The sequence below is a fragment of the Alexandromys fortis genome, unplaced genomic scaffold (genome assembly GCF_014885135.2).
Source record: "Alexandromys fortis isolate MF-2015 unplaced genomic scaffold, M_Fortis_MF-2015_v1.1 scaffold_87, whole genome shotgun sequence".
Lineage (NCBI taxonomy): Eukaryota > Metazoa > Chordata > Mammalia > Rodentia > Cricetidae > Alexandromys > Alexandromys fortis.
This window is the reverse complement of record NW_026067971.1, coordinates 3,993,067-4,011,150: the sequence shown is the minus strand read 5'-3', so window position 1 is coordinate 4,011,150 and position 18,084 is coordinate 3,993,067. Positions and strand designations below refer to the sequence as shown.

At 43.3% G+C, this 18,084-nt stretch overlaps 1 protein-coding gene across 6 annotated transcripts in view; it reads right to left on the bottom strand.

Moving 5' to 3' along the window:
- Positions 1 to 18,084, bottom strand: part of Ptpn13 (protein tyrosine phosphatase non-receptor type 13) — a 180,333-nt gene that overhangs the window by 9,118 nt on the left and 153,131 nt on the right. For all 6 annotated transcript variants that reach the window (XM_050155706.1, XM_050155709.1, XM_050155711.1 and 3 more), the window contains 7 exons: positions 17,671 to 17,732; positions 13,806 to 13,899; positions 13,124 to 13,261; positions 12,390 to 12,475; positions 8,362 to 8,408; positions 4,504 to 4,607; positions 1,169 to 1,317 (listed from right to left, as the gene is read on the bottom strand). In XM_050155706.1, coding sequence (XP_050011663.1) covers positions 1,169 to 1,317; positions 4,504 to 4,607; positions 8,362 to 8,408; positions 12,390 to 12,475; positions 13,124 to 13,261; positions 13,806 to 13,899; positions 17,671 to 17,732 — 680 coding nt within the window. The remainder of the gene's footprint in view (positions 1 to 1,168; positions 1,318 to 4,503; positions 4,608 to 8,361; positions 8,409 to 12,389; positions 12,476 to 13,123; positions 13,262 to 13,805; positions 13,900 to 17,670; positions 17,733 to 18,084) is intronic.

The following is an 18,084-nucleotide window of genomic DNA, read 5'->3' as shown; positions in this document are numbered from 1 at the left end:
ACAGTGTGATCTGTAGGGTCACTGGCCACGGTGTGTGGTATTGCTGTTGTCAGACAGTCCACTGTGCAATGGTCAGTTCTTTCTCATTTTCATCCATCTTCTCACTCAAAAAAGACATGCTGACTGCCTCTTCTGTAGACATGCAAGGCACTGTGACAAGTAAAGCGACAGCTATAGCTCTCAGGGAACTTACAGCTCCCAAGAGCAAAATGGAAATAGTAAGTATGGCGACATGCCTTTTACAAGTTAGTAAGGTGCTGGGGAGGGGAACACAGCTCTACATTAGAGAGGACGTGCTGGAGCTTCTGTGATAGTGTTCAACCCCACACCTTAAAGAAGACAATCTCGTCTCTACAAGATGAGATTTAGAGAGAAGGAGCATACACCCCAGCTCCCGAGTGGTCCAGGGGGTACACCCCAGCTCCCGAGTGGTCCAGGGGGTACACCCCAGCTCCCAAGTGGTCCAGGGGGGTACACCCTAGCTCCCGAGTGGTCCCAGGGGGGTACACCCTAGCTCCCGAGTGGTCCGGGGGGTACGCCCCAGCTCCTGAGTGGTCCAGGGGGGGGACACCCTAGCTCCCGAGTGGTCCCAGGGAACCTTTAGAGTGCAGGCACATACACAGCAGCAGCTCTTGGTCTGGTGCCTCCTTTCAGGGACAAGAAAGAGTGAGCAACGAAGCCAATGGTTTGAGGGACAGGGACAAGGTTACCACAAACCACAGTGGGGTTGCATTTCTCCTGCCATAAGACTGCAGGAGCAAGGGCTGCAAACTGGCATGCATACCCCAGAGGGGCCATGTCTAGTTGCAGCAACTCCTTGTACCAACACACCCCCCTGCAGAAACCAGGATGACTTTGAATTCCTGAACCTCTTGTCTTCAATTAGCAAGAGCTGGGAATATAGGCATATGTTATCATAACCAGATTATTTTTATTAAAAAGACTTTATATATGAGGAATGGAAAATATTAGAAAAATCTATCTAGTTAATATGATCCTGCTTAGTCATAATTAGATATGAAAAGGCGGTGTTTCTAGAGGCGGAAGTCAGTCAGCCACTCAGGGTAGTGCTGCAAAGCGATCAGTATTTCCAAAGACATGGAAGTTTTTCCAACCCTTGGGCTAGCAAGGACACGTTCTCCATCTAATAAATGCACATGTCACTTACCTGTAGCTCCTGAGCAGGGACCCCTTGATCAAGCAAGCCTTGAAGTGTGCGGATGGTGGCCTGTAGCTGAGTGCCTCTGTACTTGCCGGACGGAGGGACTCTGACCACTGGCAGGGCAGCCAGCTCCTCATTTGTCAGAAAGGGGCGATCTATCAGAGAGGACCAGAGGACTCTTCAGTTCTCCCCAGAGCGGGCTCAAGGAATAGGAGAGCTCCCTGCGCCTGTTCTCATTCGCCATCGTCCCACACAAAGGGCGTCTCTGTAAAGCAGCGTGGCTGACTGGCTAACAGCCACTGTCCACCCGGGCTCTGTGACCACACAGCTGCTTTACCCAGCACTGAAGAGCTACAGCGCCACTGCTCCCAAGTCTGCAAGGCTTGCGACTCCCAGCTATTCATATTTTTGGAAAGAGCACATATTCTTTTCTGCTGGTTTAATGGCACTATTTATATTAGGGAAACTGTCAGGATCATTTATCATGAGCTATTGTGGGAGCATGACACAATTACAGCTCATAGCAACTGATGATGCGGATGTCAACCCACCTGAGAAATTATTCTCAGATAGAGGAACCCTGCCCGGCAAAGCCAGCAGTACCACTGACTCCAAAAACCGTTGCTTTCATCTGTAATTTCGCTTGTGCAACAACAGCTATGGTATCTCCCCGTTACTGTGAATTTTCATGTAATATGAACATGTATTCTCATGGTTACATCTCAGTCTTATGGGCACACAATACTTGTGGATGGTCAAAAGGATGACTTTCTCTCTATACTATGTTCTCCACATTAGGGTGAGAAACTTAGAAGCCTGTTCTCTATCCTTAGCCTGACTGACGGAGCAAGTGATCCAGACATGCGTCCTTCTGGACGGATCACAAATAGAACTTTCACGGATTTTACTTATGAAATTGCAGGTGTCTGTCCTTGTAGGACCTAAGCCCTTCAGAGGATTTAGGATGAATTAGGATGGTGTTGCAGGTGTCTGTCCTTGTTCTATCTTAGCCCTTCAAGAGATCAATAGCACTTAGCTGACTAATCATGTCCAGATATTATTAATCACACTTAAGAAATGTAAAATAACGCATGTATTCTTTGTCTTTTCCTTAGATCTCTATGGTTTATTTTTCTCCCTGTAACCTGTAGTGGCCCTCTTAAAAGATGGCTGGGGACCCCCCACCCCCCACAATTGCAGCTGTGGTTGGCTACAAACTAGTAGTAAGTATTGCTATATATCTTCAAAGAATGCCCATGTCCCGGAGAATTTTCTTTGTAGATTTTTTTTTATTACTAACAAGTTACTAATGAATAGATGTATTTATGCTTGGGAATTTGTAACAGCAGAAGTAGAATAACAATGTAGAGATAGAAATAAGAATGTAGAAGAAATAGGATGAGAAGAAATAAGACGGAGAAGTAGAAGAAAGAAAAAATGTCAAATAACTAGAACAAGAATGAACTGGAACAGAGCATTGTAACAGAGAACTGGAATTAGAATTGAGACAGAGAATTCTCTGTCTTTGCTCTAATTAGAGCAACAAAATTATAGACAATTAGGACAGAAAAAATAGGGTAGAGGCAGCAGAATAAAGAGAGAAAAACAAAGAGCACAAGAATAGAAACAAGGTGTGAGAGAAGACTTTTTCCTACAGCCACCAGACTTTTTAGTTCCTACGCGTATTTGGCTTCTCTTTTTGAACCCTGAGTAAAAACCTGTAAGGCAGGCCCTTGAAGGTTTCCGATAGAAACCCCACCCAGTTCCCTGTTACTTCTCGTTAGAATCTAGGCTGGGGAAGAAGGAGACGCTGACATCAGGCTCCACACATCAGGAGACTGCTCAGAATACAGGCTTCCTTCTCAGCCCACTCTCGGCATTCCAGGCTGAAGTCCTGGCCTGTGACGCTGTTCTCCCTGCAGAAGAGTACTTTTCTCGGGCTATTCAGGAGTTGAATTAAACAAGGACTCTGGCAGAGCCCGGCCTGAGCCAGTGTCTGCTGTATGGACTATTCATAACAGCAGTCAAACTACCAACGCAGGCAGAGGAAGACTCCATAACTCATTGACTGGTCAGGACGCAGACATGGTGCAGCTACCGTGCAGGTGGCAGGGGTGCTGAGCACCACGGGGAACACAGGCTGGGCAAGACCCCAAAGCTCAGCGTCTGGCTGGGGCATGGTTAGTGGTGATGTACTCTTTATAACAGGGTGTGAAGGCAACCGGGGCGGAGCAGCTCGGTGAACGAGCACGGGTGGTTGGAGCCCGTGGGAGCACTGTGCACAACAGTCTACCTAAGCAGAAAAAGGGTTCAAGCCACGAATTCCTTCTAAAACATTAAGTCATTTAATCCAGCATGCAGGAAGCAGAGGCAAGCTGCTGAACTCTGGGAGTTCAAGGTCAGCTTGGTTAATGTTACAAATTCCCGGTTAGCCAGGGAAACTAGTGAGGCTATCTCAAAAATCAAAAGCAAACCAAAACAAATAAACAAAAATACCAGGGCTCTGTGCTTGGTGTTTGTTGTTGTTTGTCTTTTTCAACTTGACACAAGTCAGAGTTATCTGGGAAGAGGGAAATTTAACTGAGAAAATGCCTCCATCAGATTGACATGAAGGCAAGTCTGCATGTGTGTAGTGTATTTTCTTGATTGACACATGAGGGCTCAGCTTACTGTGGGCAGTGCTGCTGCCGGGCAGGTGCTCCTGGGTTCTCTAAGAAAACAGGGTGAGGAAGCCTTGGGGAGAAGCCTGTAAGCAGCTCCTCTGTGGCCTCTGCTTGGGATCCTTCCTGGAATTCCTGCACTGACCCCAAGTGATGGACCATGACCAGAATGTCTAAGGTGGATAAACCATTCTCAAGTTGCTTTTGGTCAAGGTATTTTATCACAGTAATATAAACTCTAAGTAGAATAGACTTCAAATAATCAAACTCCACCCTTCATAACAGCGATATAGCATTAGAAAGTGCGAGAAGAGAGGAGTGAAGCCCTAGTGTCTCTCCACTGGTCCCGAGAGGACGGTTGCCAAGGGTAACTGGAGTTCCTGCACGTCACATAGTCCACCAGTTTTACAGTAACTAAGACGAGCCCTTTGGTTTCTCAATATACTTTGTGACTTACCCTATGCCACTGAAGCTTTAGGATCCAACCATGCAAACAACTTGGTTCTGATAACCACAGTCAATGTCTATGTGATTTAGCTTCATTCATAAAACCAAAGAGCACACACATATGACCAAATAACATCCGTACATCGTGGAAAGCATCTTTTACTAAGTTTCCCTAACTACTGTTTTTAATGAAAAAAAAAAAAACAAAAACAAAAACAGTAATAAAATTCTTGCCTTTGCTGGAGTCTCCATGGTCTGCTGTCTCTGTTGGGAATTCCCTGCTTCCCCGTGTTACTCCGTCTTCAGCACATGTCCCTTCCTCTGATGCCTCAGGTACGCTGTGCCAACAAACACATTTGAAATGCAAAATCTCCAAGCTAATTTTAAATATCACGATTCAAGTCACTTTTCTTCTTTATAACAACTACAATATTGCGACACTTGCTGAGCTCGTGAGACTCCTCAGTGGGCCTGATGGCCCAGGTTCACCCCTGGGACCCACATGGAAGGATGGGAGCTGCCTCAGCTGCTCTGACAGCTACACCTGTGATGTGTGCAGCAATCTGCACATACACAGTAAACAGATACATGTAAAAATTAAAATAAACTTTCTGATTAAAAAAAAAATCCAGACTGGGTATGGTAGTACTCTCTGTGCCGTCAGCTCCTCTGGAGGCTGAGGCAGGAGGATCACTTGAACCTTGTAGTTAGAGACCAGCGTGAACAACAAAGCAAGACCTTGTCTAAAATACCAACAAAAATTAAACAAGAGAACCTCTAAACTAAATGAGGTCCCCAATGCACAACTTTTGAGATGTCTGGTAGATAGGAAATGAACTGAAGTGCACTGCAGTTTTAGCTGCAGACAGACTCCAGGTCGCTGACTCTGAGACCAAGGAGTCCCTTCAGGGATGGTTTCATTTGTGTCAACAAGGATGGCATTATTTTTATCAACATGTGACTTGCCCAAGATAGACCTCTGCTCCTACACACATAGTACATACTTACTCTCGCACATGTATGCACACATATGAAAGAGGAGTCACATGTTGATAAAAGTGCTTGAACCTTGCCAGCCAGCCAGCTCTAGATCTGCCTGTTCCTACTTCCCCAGGGCTTCACTACAGCAGACAGCACCACACTCAGTGAGGTCTAAGGCTCAAACTCAGGCTCTCGAACAAAGCACCTTACTGACTGGGCCATCTCTCCAGTCCTCCCTCTCACGACTACACCATGTAGGTGTGTCTGAGGTTATTTAAAGGATCCCTGTGAAGGAAACATGATCTTTAGCTGTGGCTATGGGTGAAAATAGTCTTAACTTCACTCAATGTGATGAAATTCAGCACAAGTTCTCAATATTTTGGGGGTAGACAGACAGTGTTGTCTTCTATGATTCCCATGGGCGAAAGACTTGGTTCACAGCTAACAGTACATGGGGAGCCTTTCGGCCTTCACGAGACAGCAGGACCTACGTGAGGTTTCTGGAATGTGCTCCTGAAGGGGCTCTGGGGTAGCAGCTCCTGTCTTTGCTCCCCCACACACCGTGCCATGGTATTCTACCTGGTCACAGATCCAGAGCAACAGGGCCAAGCAGTATCAACTGAACCCTATGAAATGGAGGCTCCAGGGGACCTTTCTTCCTGCAGTATGATTTACTCCAGGTGCTCTGTTATGGCCATGGAAAGCTGGCTCCCAGATCATCCTTGGTGAGGTGATCAGAGAATGGAAACTAGGCAGAATATTAGTGTTTAGGTGTACATACGGTAAAATCTCAGGGTTTTCATTTTCTGATAGTCAGGAGAATGAAGTGGGGTTCTCTGTCTGAGAGTACCAGTATACACCGTTAAAGCAGGGCACAGAGTCTCCCAAAAGATCAAATGGAAGCAGCAATTATTCTGTTGGTTTTTTTTTTCTGATTTATTTATGTGTATGAGTGTGTTGTCTGTGTTTGGACATGCAACAGGCATGTGCCTGCTGCTCTTGGAAGTCAGAGGACGGCAGCAGGTAATGCAGAAAGGGAGTCACTGGAGGTTGTGAGCTGACGTGGTTGCCAGGAGCCAGACTCCAGTCTACAGTTGCACCAAGATTCTAATATTTTTTGTTTCTGCTCCAACTCATTGTGGGCTGCAGTTCACACTTATTTGCAAGTTCTGCACCCATGAGGTTAATGTATTTTCTTGTCTCTCATGTGTCTGTCTACCCTGGAGCTGGAGTTACAGGCAGTTGTCAGGTGCCCCATGCTGATGCTGTGAACTGAACCTGGGCCTTCTGGAAGAACAGTATACAGTCGTAACGCTGAGCCCCCTCTCCAGCACCCATGAGGGCCTACACCTTGTCTACAAGGACATAGTTAAGTCAACTACTCACAAGGCATTTCTTTCTTTTCTTATTCTTTTGACCACCTGTGTGGAATCACAGTACCCCTCCCCCAGTTTATCATTTTTAAACGGCGTTTTCTACATAAACAATGTCACCATTATTTGTCATCATGAGAAGATTCTCTTATAGAAGTTGGAATAAATTCTTTAAAATCAAACTGCTAGCTTATAGTGTACTATATTTCTTCGTGGATTCAGTGACATAAAATAACAAAAAGCACATTTAAGAATCAGTAATGTGAAAAAAAACCCTATATTTTAGTGGTATTTTTAATTGTCTTCCCATGAGAACAAACTAATTTGCTATCCTTTCTTCCTTATTGTCCGATAAAGAGTACTCTACTTTTTGGATGTCTGCTGAAGATTAGGTACAAAGCTGTTTCGTTATTTTTTAAGAAGACTGTGTGTATCCTAGGAGGCAAGAAGAGAGGGTTACTCCCTGAAGCTGGAGTTATAGCAGTTGAGTGCTGATAGATGTGGTTACTAAGAACCAAGTTCAGGCTCTCTGGGAAAGTCCAAGTGCTCTTAACTTCTGAGCCATTTCTTTAACCCCTCATGACTTTATCAGTTAAGTATCTTCCTTCTTTACCAGCTTAGTCAAAATTTTAATGTCATCCTGCCTTTCTAGAAAAATGCACATACATCATTGTCTGATTACTGTCAAATATAAAACAGAATTTGTTTAATCATTGTTATTAGATTATATGCATACACACCTATAAAATATTTCTTTTTGAAAAAATATTTCTTCAACATACAATATCACAAAAAATTATTTATGTTAGAAATTATTTTCAAAGAGAGAATTTTTGTGGGATTCAATGTACTAGAACGTCTTAGATCCAGGGTGGTGGTTAGTGCCTTTCATCCCAACACTTGGGGATCAGAGAAAACCAGAACTCCATGAGTTTAAGTCCAGTCTGGTCTACACAGCTGAAGCAACAGTTACACTCTTCTCTCAAGAACAAGACAAAATAATAAAAAAGAATTACCTAACATTCTTGGTTTCACATTATTTGAAATATTTTTATTATATTTTATTTAATATTGATGTGTGTTTACACACATGCCACAGTGCACAGTGGGGGCCATCTTCGGGAGTTGGCTCTCTCCTTCCAACATGTGGGTTCCAGGGACTGAAGTCAGGTCACCAGCTTTGTAGCAAGCACCTTTAGCTGCTGAGCCATCTTGCTGACCCTGGTTTCATTTTCTCATTAATAAAACTTAAAAATTTGAAAGTACAGAAATACAGACAAAAATTAAAAAAGTAAAAATCACCCATATTCTTAGCAGGAGTCAACATTTCTGGCATCTTTTCTTTTGAACCCTCCCCCCCTTTTTTTTTTTAAAACACCATGGGTAAGAGTGTATTACTGTTTTTTCTTTTTTTTTTTTTTTGAACAATAGGTAGACATTTTCTTAAATCAAGAGAATCTACTTGTAACAAATCTTGAAGAGCAACATTCATGCTGGATGTGGTGGTGCCTGTCTTTAATTCCAGCACTCAGGTGGATCTCTGTGGGTATGAGGCCAGCTTGGTCTACAGAGTTCCAGGACAATCAGAACTGTGTTAAAATCTTGTCTCAAAAAAAAAAAAAAGACATATCTATATTTAAACATGGCTCCATAATTTAATCAATAATTTTATTGGAAAACAAAAAATTCGTTTCACTGAAATAAAAGAACAAAGAGCTGCACACACTGAAAACATTACCTTTCACTGACTGGGTTTCCTCTGCTCTCTTCACAGCCGTTCAGCAACTACAGTGGAGAGAGGTGAAAGTCAGACTAGTTCCCTGCAATAAAACCAATCTCATAACGCTTGCTGTGGGACACTGGTCTGTATCTTGTCAATTATATCTTAAATAAACGCTGATTGGCCAGTAGCCAGGCAGGAAGTAGAGGCAGGTCAATGAGAACAGGAGAATTCTGGGAAGAAGGAAGCCCATTCCTCTGCAGTCCTGGTCCAGCCACAGAGCAAGCAAGATGTGACTGCCTCGCTGAAAAAGGTACTGAGCCATGTGGCTAACACAGACAAGAATAATGGACTAATATAAGTTATAAAAGTTAATAAGAAGCCTGAGATAATGTGCCAATCAGTTTATAGTTAATGTAGACCTCTATATGATTTCTTTGAGACTAATGACTGTGGGAACCGGGCAGGACAGAAACCTCAGTAAACAAAAGCTTAATAATTTTTCTTTAGATTTATTCACTTTATGCTACATGTGAGTGAGTGTTTTGCTTGTGTGTGTATGCCTGATGCCTTTGAGATTAGAGAAGAGCACCATATCCCCTGGATCTGGAGTTATAGATGGTTGTGAACCTCCCAGTTTGTGGGTGCTGGGAATCGAACTGAGCCATCTCTCAGTGGTTAACTTTTTTCTGTGAAAACTTTTTATGTTGTGTTATTCTTCTCCTATCACAAAGACACACACGACACTCAGGTAACACACTCTCAGAAGTGGCTGAGACAATGCCAGTGCCCATGAAGTTCTGTTTGTTAAAGTGATTACTTTCTTTGCTCAAGAATTCTTTTTAAGACAAGATTTACTTTAATTATGTGTGTGTGCATGCTGAGCGCAGGTACTCCCAGGGGCCAGAAGAAGATGTGAGAATTCCTGAAACTAGAGTTTCAGAGGCTGTGAGTTTCCCCAAATAGGCTCTGAGGACGGAGTTTGGGTCTTAACCTCTGAGCCATTTTGTAGCTTAGGCTGAAAATGATTCCAAAGTATACTTACATGGGAAGCGCTAATTTATTACTACAGACAGCCTGGCCCCACGTATCTGGTTTTAAGCATTATGTATTTGTGTGTGTGTACTGCATCTAGGTGTTCATGTGGGTGTGTGAATGTGTGCAAGTCTGTGGATTGTATGTGGGTATATGTAAGTGGGTGAATGTGTACTGTACATAGGTGTTTGTATGCATGTGTGCACATGTGTACATTGTGTGGCGGTGTATGTGTGGGTTGTTGAATGTGCATTTTATGTAGGTGTTTGTATTAATGTGTACACATGTGTGTACACACGTGGGTATATGTGTGAGTGGGTGAAGGTGCACTGTGTATAGGTGTGTGTGTGTGTGTGAGCATGCATGTGGAAGCTAGAGGCTCATGCCCAGTGTCTTCCATGGTTGCTTTCCACTTTATGTTTTGAGACGGGGGCTCACTGAATCTGGAGTTCATGAACTCAGCTATGCTGGCAGCCCACTGAGCTTCAGGGATATGGTGATGAGCTTCCCTTCCCTGGGTCTGGGCTCTCTCCGTCCCCAGCACTGGGCTGCACTCTGGTGTTTATGCAGGTACTGGGGGTCTGAATGCAGGCTCTTGCACATGCTTTATAGACACTACATGAACATCTCCCCAGCCCTGAGCATCCTTCTCAGAGTAGAACTTCTAGGATTCATGGCACTTTGGGAAAATGAATTACAAAACATTTTTGTGATAATTAGTAGAAATATTCTCTTTCTATGAATGTGAATTTTTTGACTCATCTCTGATAGTTTCACATGCCCATTTCCTGGATCATTATAATCATTTTTACCAGATACCTTGTCTCCCATTAAAAACAGTTAAATTATTTTACAGATCCATACTTAATTTATGGATGATTCTGGAGAGAATTTTAATTTTAGAGTTTGCTATTAAAGAACGAGAAATAAACTTTCCATGCTCTTTGTGTAGTTTCAGTGTATATAATATAGGTCCTGGACTTGTCTGCCTAGACACCCACCTGGTTGAATCTGCAGGTGGTGCCTTAAAGAGGTAATTAATTATAGTAGGGTCACAGGTGTGGTAAGGTCACAGGTGTAAGGCCACAGGCATGGTAAGGACACAGGTGTGAGCCTGCAGATCAATAAACTGGTATTTTACAAGAGGGAAGGGTCCAGCTAAGAATGTTGTTCATTTGCAAGTCAAAGGGAGGCTGAGTGAGAATCCCTGGTACACTGGCCTTCAGACTGTGAGAAAACAATTCTGTTGTTAATCCTCTCCAGATACAGACAGGCTGCAACTCAAGCACCTGCTCCTGGGAAATGCTTAGGTAGCAAGGACACAAGGAAAATGGTGGGACTTGTGATGTGGTCACACCAGATGAACAATTTGAATTTTAAAAATTGTCTTAGCCGGGCAGTGGTGGCACATGCCCTTAATTCAAGCATCTGGGAGGCAGAGGCAGTTAGATCTCTTTGAGTTCAAGGCCAGCCTGGTCTACAAGAGCTAGTTTCAGGATAGGCTCCAAAGCTACAAAGAAACCCTGTCTTGATTTAAAAAAAATACATTGACTTATGAGAGTTATGATTTCATAGTACAGACATGGGAACCTTTGTTACACTGTTATTCAGTAAACACAACTTCCAGGAAGATAGCTGATTTAATCTATATACTAGAACATAGAATATTAGAAAAAATGAGGCAAATGTGTGTGCACTCATGTGGAAAGAGGGCATCAACAACTGTTAGATGAAAATGTGATTTATGACAATGTGATGGGACATAAAGTAATAAGATGACGGATGGACCCTTTCCAGGCACCATGTGATCAGTTCTGCTGACCTTGGACTTCATATGCGCTGTGGAAGGGTAGGTAGAAATCCAAGTTTTATTAATAACTGGTAGTTCAAATGAGATGTCCCCACAATCTTGGATGTTTAGATACCTGGTAACCAGTTGGGGTGCTGTTTGGGGAGATGTAGGAAGTGTGGCCTTGCTGGAGGAAGTGTGTCACTGGAGGTGGCTTTCACAGTTCGAAGATTGTCATTTTTAGTTTGTTCTGCTTTCTGCTTAAGATGGGTGCCCTCAAGCTTCATGCTCCTCCACACTGACTCCTTGCCCAGAGGATTCTCCTCCATCTGACTCCTAGCCCAGAGGATTCTCCTCCACACTGACCCCTAGCCCAGAGGATTCTCCTCCACACTGACCCCTAGCCCAGAGGATTCTCCTCCACACTGACTCTGAGCCCTCTGGCACCGAAAGCCTACATAAACCCTCTGTAAGTTGCCTTGGCCATGTGCTCTTTTCACAGCAGTGGAAAAGATGAGCAGGGAGAGGAGATTAAGAGGGAGTTTTACACTAATGAACTCTCACATTTAAAGTAATTTTTACAATTAAAATATATCCTATAAATCCATATAATAAAGTTTTCTAACAAATATTTGTTATTATAGGTCATTATAATGAAGAATATAAATACTATGCTTTTTCTCCTTTTTAAGAGAAAAGATATTTTAGATTACAATTTTTAAATGGCAGGAAAAACTTTATTTATTCTTATGTAAAAGAGAAGTCAGTTTTAAAATACTGTAGTAGAAATTTAATTACATTGTTACGACTTATAAAAGTCATGAAACCTTTCAAAGAGCCTATGGTATAACTTTATATAATATTATGATAGTATAAAAGACCGACTTAAAATAAACCCTCTAGAGAATAGAATACTGAGACAATGTTTCTATGATTTTTATGCATTAAGAAATACTCAGAAGCCACAAGCATCTTGGTATCCATACAGATTTGTAAGCAAATGGTGACTATACCCTTGTGTGTCTGAGTGCTGTGTAAGCATGGAGGTGGGTGCCTGACAGCTCTAGAGGCTAAGCCAGCTCAGTTCTGACTCCCTCTCCTGCCCTCCAAGCAATAACCTGTCAGTAACAGAAGTAACACTGCCATCGTTTGTCCTCTGGGCTAAAACAGAATTCTAGTGAAGTGCAGTACCCTCAGCTATTCCTGCCGGTACAGCTCTCACCTCAGGGCCATCCTCAGGTAACGGAGAACCATCACAGTCTGTATCTGTGCCTCCTTCTGGTGCCTCCCCATTTGTCCTCAATGGATCTGGGGGAGAAACATTCAGGCCAAGAGAAACTAAGAGATGTACTAAGGCAGCAGAAAACTTTATTTCCCCAAGAAAGAAGGCAGTAAGCAGACCACACCAATGCCCCAACAGGGAAAGCTAAGAGGAAGGGATATGATACTCAGTGTAGAATATTGGTGAGGTTTATCTATGAAATGGCCATGCTTTACACTGCCTTACTGACAACTGGAGGGAAAAGTGTAGACTAATATGTTTATAAACAGAAGCTATGACATAATGATACTTTTCCCTTTTTAGATGGAGTCTCACGTATCCAGGCTGGCCTTGAACTTGCCACGTAGCTGAAGGTGATAATGAACTTCCAATGCCCCTGCCTCCACACCCCAAGTGCTGGGACTGTAGTGTGCATCACGGTGCTGGGCACGGAACCTGGGCTTCATACATGCTGGGCAAGCACTCTACCCACAGCTACACCGACTACCCCTAACGATGAATTCTAAGTCTCATTAGTGACTAACTCACCCACAAACCAACATGGGAAAGACAATACATTTTATTTTATTTCTGAAAACGATTTCTAAAAAAATGATGACGATATTGATAATATATTTCAGTTTTACTGACTAACTTTCTCGTACTCATGTGCTTGAATTCCTGGGTTCACTGACCTGGAGAATAGGCCCTTCTGGTGGCCTTAGTCTGGTTTAAGAGGTTCTGGGCTTCTTCATCCACAACATCCAGCAAGGACTGGATAACCTCAGCTTCTTGTGGATCATCATAGATGTCGCCATCCTGCGAGTCAGAGTCTTGAAAAACAGCGATTTATTTTTAAACTACTGGGAAAGGGACAGTCTCAGTGCTAAGATGCCAGATGCTCTGCAGTTTTAAGTGTTTCCTGTGAAGGACAGACGTGGTGACCTAGTCCTGCCAGCCTACGTGTGCTGGCTGCTGTCACCAACAAGCACACAAATGCAGCATAGAAACAAATAATGGAAATCCATATTGGATATACCTTTTCATGAAATATTAACAATCCGATGCTTACTTCATAAAATTAATGTCAAATTATTCACTAATAATTATAATAAAGATGTTATCTTCTGAAGCTTAAGGATATAATAGGCCCAATAAAATATCCTCAATACAAAATCTGGAGCTGTAAGGCACCTGGTAGTCTATGCAGGCCGCTTTACAGCACGCAGGAAACATCAAAGGCAAAAATTGTCTTCTGAAGCTCCTAAGTCACGTTAGCCTAGAGATGAGAGAGGTTACTGGACATCTGCACAACAAACTTTCCTTCGGAAGCTGTGCTAGCATGGGAGGTAACAGGAGGGCTAATCTGAAAGTCACCTTTGGTTTCAGTGCCGTCTGTTGACTCCGTCACCTGAGAAGACGGGCATTTTCCCCCAGGGCTCACAGCTTCAACGACTTCTTCCCCACTGACCTGAAGAGCAAGACCACAGCACACACCAGGTTACTATTTAGACCACAGCACACACCAGGTTACTATTAGTGAACTTCTGGGATTGGAGAAGGTCCGGGCGTGGCTCCTCCCCTCTTCCTGCTCTGTGCAGACTCATTTACAGCTTTGCCCTGTATCTGTGTTAGCAGGAAACATCACTGCAGGGAGAGAGCAAAGCACATGGGGTTCCTGTCACCCAACACATCAGGAACCGTGCTACTTCCTAAATTCGTTAGGTCATACAAGGTTCTTACCTGAGACTTATTTTATGAGATTTGTCCTCTAAAGAGCATTTTAGAAAAGTTAAATAGAATTACAATGGCCTAGAAGTTGAGAGAAAGGAATAAAATCCTTTTTGGTCCCTCCCTTCCTCTCTTCCTTTCTTCTTCCCTCCCTCCCTCCCTTCCTCCTTCCCTTCCTTCCACCCTCCTTGCCTTCCTCTCACCCTCCTCTACCTAGGGTCTTCCTATACAGCACAGGAAGGCCTAAAACTCATGTTCCTATTACTTAAGCCTTTTTAACACTGGGATTATATATATATGCACCACTATTCGCAGACAAAAGACAATCAACATTTTAATGACTTATGAGTGAGTTACATGGATGCATGCTCCAATTTAGTGGCTTGATCATTGGTTAGGGGTAAAGACTTCCGAGTGTAGTTGAACTGTCTTGTGAGTTTAAGGCCTTAATAACGGGTTGTAACTATGTATCTACTGAAATCATGCATCTACCACTCCAGGGCGGCTGACTAGAAGCACAGCCTGGCAGGACTGTAGCAGTCATGTAGTTCAGTACTGGAGCACTTTTGCATATTTGGGTTCAATCCCCAGCACAATTTAAAAAGAAAAAAATAAAGACATTGCTTCTGGGCTAGGGATGGGGCATGTGTTCACTTCTCCTCTCATGCCCGGACCATGTCTGGCACAGACCAGTGTGTACACGGCCACAGTCTCTGTGAGTTTATGTGTGTCAGTCCTGCTGTGGTGTAGAGGACTTGTTTCCTTAGTGACATCCCCGGCTCTTAAAAGCTTTCTGCCTCCTCTTCCCGGGATCCCCTGAGCCCTGAGGGGAAGGATTTGACAGAGACATTATGCTTAGGACTAAGTGTTCTCATTTTCCTCACACTGTCCAGCTGTGGGTCTCTGTTCTCATCTGCTGCAGGAGAAGGCTTCTCTGAGGACCTAGGAGTACTACAGAATGCTGCCAGGAGTTACTGCATGGTGATGCTCCTGTAGCAGAATAATGTGGTTGTCCCCTAAGCCCCCGGCCTATCTAGGGTTCACTTTGACAGCTTCTCACTCAAGGCCAGACTCAATGCCTGACAGTAGATGCCAACACAAAATAAAATCAATGGCATTGCTGGAAAATCCATGTATCACAAGGTTGGGACAGGGCTTTTTAAATCTTTTTTTTTCCTTTTTAATCTTACAGGTCCTTTTCGTAAACATTATGGCCTTTAGCTTTGTGTTTGTAAAGGATTCCCGTGTGTGTGAACATGTTTCTCCGCATGTTGTGTCTGTAAAGGATTCCCGTGTGTGTGAACACGTTTCTCCGCATGTTGTGTCTGTAAAGGATTCCCGTGTGTGTGAACACGTTTCTCCGCATGTTGTGTCTGTAAAGGATTCCCGTGTGTGTGAACACGTTTCTCCGCATGTTGTGTCTGTAAAGGATTCCCGTGTGTGTGAACACGTTTCTCCGCATGTTGTGTCTGTAAAGGATTCCCGTGTGTGTGAACACGTTTCTCCGCATGTTGTGTCTGTAAAGGATTCCCGTGTGTGTGAACACGTTTCTCCGCATGTTGTGTCTGTAAAGGATTCCCGTGTGTGTGAACACGTTTCTCCGCATGTTGTGTCTGTAAAGGATTCCCGTGTGTGTGAACACGTTTCTCCGCATGTTGTGTCTGTAAAGGATTCCCGTGTGTGTGAACACGTTTCTCCGCATGTTGTGTCTGTAAAGGATTCCCGTGTGTGTGAACACGTTTCTCCGCATGTTGTGTTTGTAAAGGATTCCCGTGTGTGTGAACATGTTTCTCCGCATGCTGTGCATTTAATGCTTTTTCTCTGGCTCCATCTTTGGTTTGCTTCTTTTGTCCTACTTTGGCTTGTTTTTTCTTTATATTATTTTATTGTTATTCGTTAGGTGCCTGTTTGTTTTCTAGTGAGAGACAGGGTTAGATTCTGATAGGAGAGAAGGTGGCATTAATCTCTGGAGTTGGGAGAGGGGAGCTATGATCAGAATATATTGTACAGAAAGTAATCTCTTCAATAAAAGGAAGAAGAAAATAAAAATTAAAAAAGACAGAAAAGAAAAGGTAGATTTGGATAAACTCTAAAATGAACTGACTAAATCACAGTGTGCGCTGTGGCTCACTCTGGAGGCCTAACTTTTCTTGCGAGGGGTTAGACACCTCAGAACTACATCTCATAAGCTGGTCATGTAGCGCCCTCAACATCACAAGCTGTGAAATCCCATTTTCCATGAGAAATCATGGTCTGTCTGGGCATTAATGCCACATCACAGAACATTGTCAAGGAGATTTCTGGACAATTGGAATTCCGACAGAAATGTTGGCTCCCACAATAATAAAAGCCCTGAGTTTCTAGAATTTGATGTTAATTCAAGATAATTGCTATATTTCTTTCAACACACCGATACTTGAAAGAAAGCAAACACTACCCAACGTGAGTGAGTAGCAGTAGAAACTCAAGAAAGTTCAGCTGCTTCAGCTTTGTGAGTCCAAGATCGGGACCAGAAGGAAAGCAAGCTCTGCTACAGGGCAAGGCATGCAAGGCACGGACACAGACCACGCTACTTCTGTGTTACAGTCGTTTCTGCCTTATGTGGCTCCTGCTGCTGCCTGGCTCAGCGCTCACTATGAAAACCGTGCATGACGTGATGATGTGGTATCGAAAGGCACAGAACGGGCTTCTCTTCATTATGACATTTTCTTCTCTAACCCACATCTTGTCCAGGATTACATTGAGATGGCATTTTTTTTTTCAGATTACTAAAGAGAAAAGTGTTTTAAATGGGAAGACATGTCTTTTCTACTGCACAGCAGACACTGAAGAGTGAGGTGTGACTAGACTCATGGGGTGTGAGTGTGGTTTAAAACAGTCCAGTCCAGCAGAATAGAAACCCAGCTATGAGCCTTTCAGAAATCACCTGACATGGACCGAAGGACTGCTGTAAGAAAAAATGTTACCCACACTAACGCGTATACAAGTGCACTCACAGTGAGAGCACGAATTGGAGCTCACACGACGTTTAAAGCACTGCCAAATGACTCCAGTTTCTCTGGGCTGACCCGAAGGGCTCTAAGCTCTCATTGTATGATCTGGAAAACACTGCTCAAGCCTTTAAAAAAAAGCAAGTCTACTTCTTTGGCTAATACTGTTGCTCCTTACCAGGGCCACGGGGTTAGTTTTCTCAGGCTACTGGGAGCCAATAATACAGAAAGAACAGGCAACTCTGCTGTTAATGACACTTCTCTTCCTATAATCCAAGAGACAATGGAAGGACTGCGCACATTATTCACACATCCTGATGCTAATAGTTACGGAGTTAAACATTAGCCATGAAAGCCCATGTACCACAGGGCACAGGTTTGAAGGCGCTGTGTTGTGTGTAGTTCATCACAACATATGCTTACAGTTGGCATATTAAGAACATTTAATTACAAAATCAATTTGCTATGAAACATAAGCACACTGGTTATTAAAAGTAAATACGACATGAAAGGAGTCTTGCCTTGGAGAACGAGTTCTTAGGTGTGAGGGCAGGCTGACCACAAGGCTCCGTGCTGCTGTGGCCTGGAAGAAACAGCACAGAGTGGTAAGTGAGACAACTGAAATTACAAGAGAGAAGACATGGACACTGCTCAAGACACATAAAGGATGGAACTCAATTTAAAATGCTGGCGCAGGAGTCAGGGAGATGGACCAAAGGGTTAAGTGCTTGTCACCAAGAATGATAACATCTGGGCTGATGAGATCTGACCCCGTTCATGTGCTGTGGCATGGGAGAGTGTGTGCACAATCACTACACACAATAAATAAATGTGAAAAAGCTTAAAAGAATTATGTATTAAAATAAAGAAACCCCATATTTCAAAAGATATTATTTTTAACTATATATGAAAAGAGGTCAGAATATAAATGATAT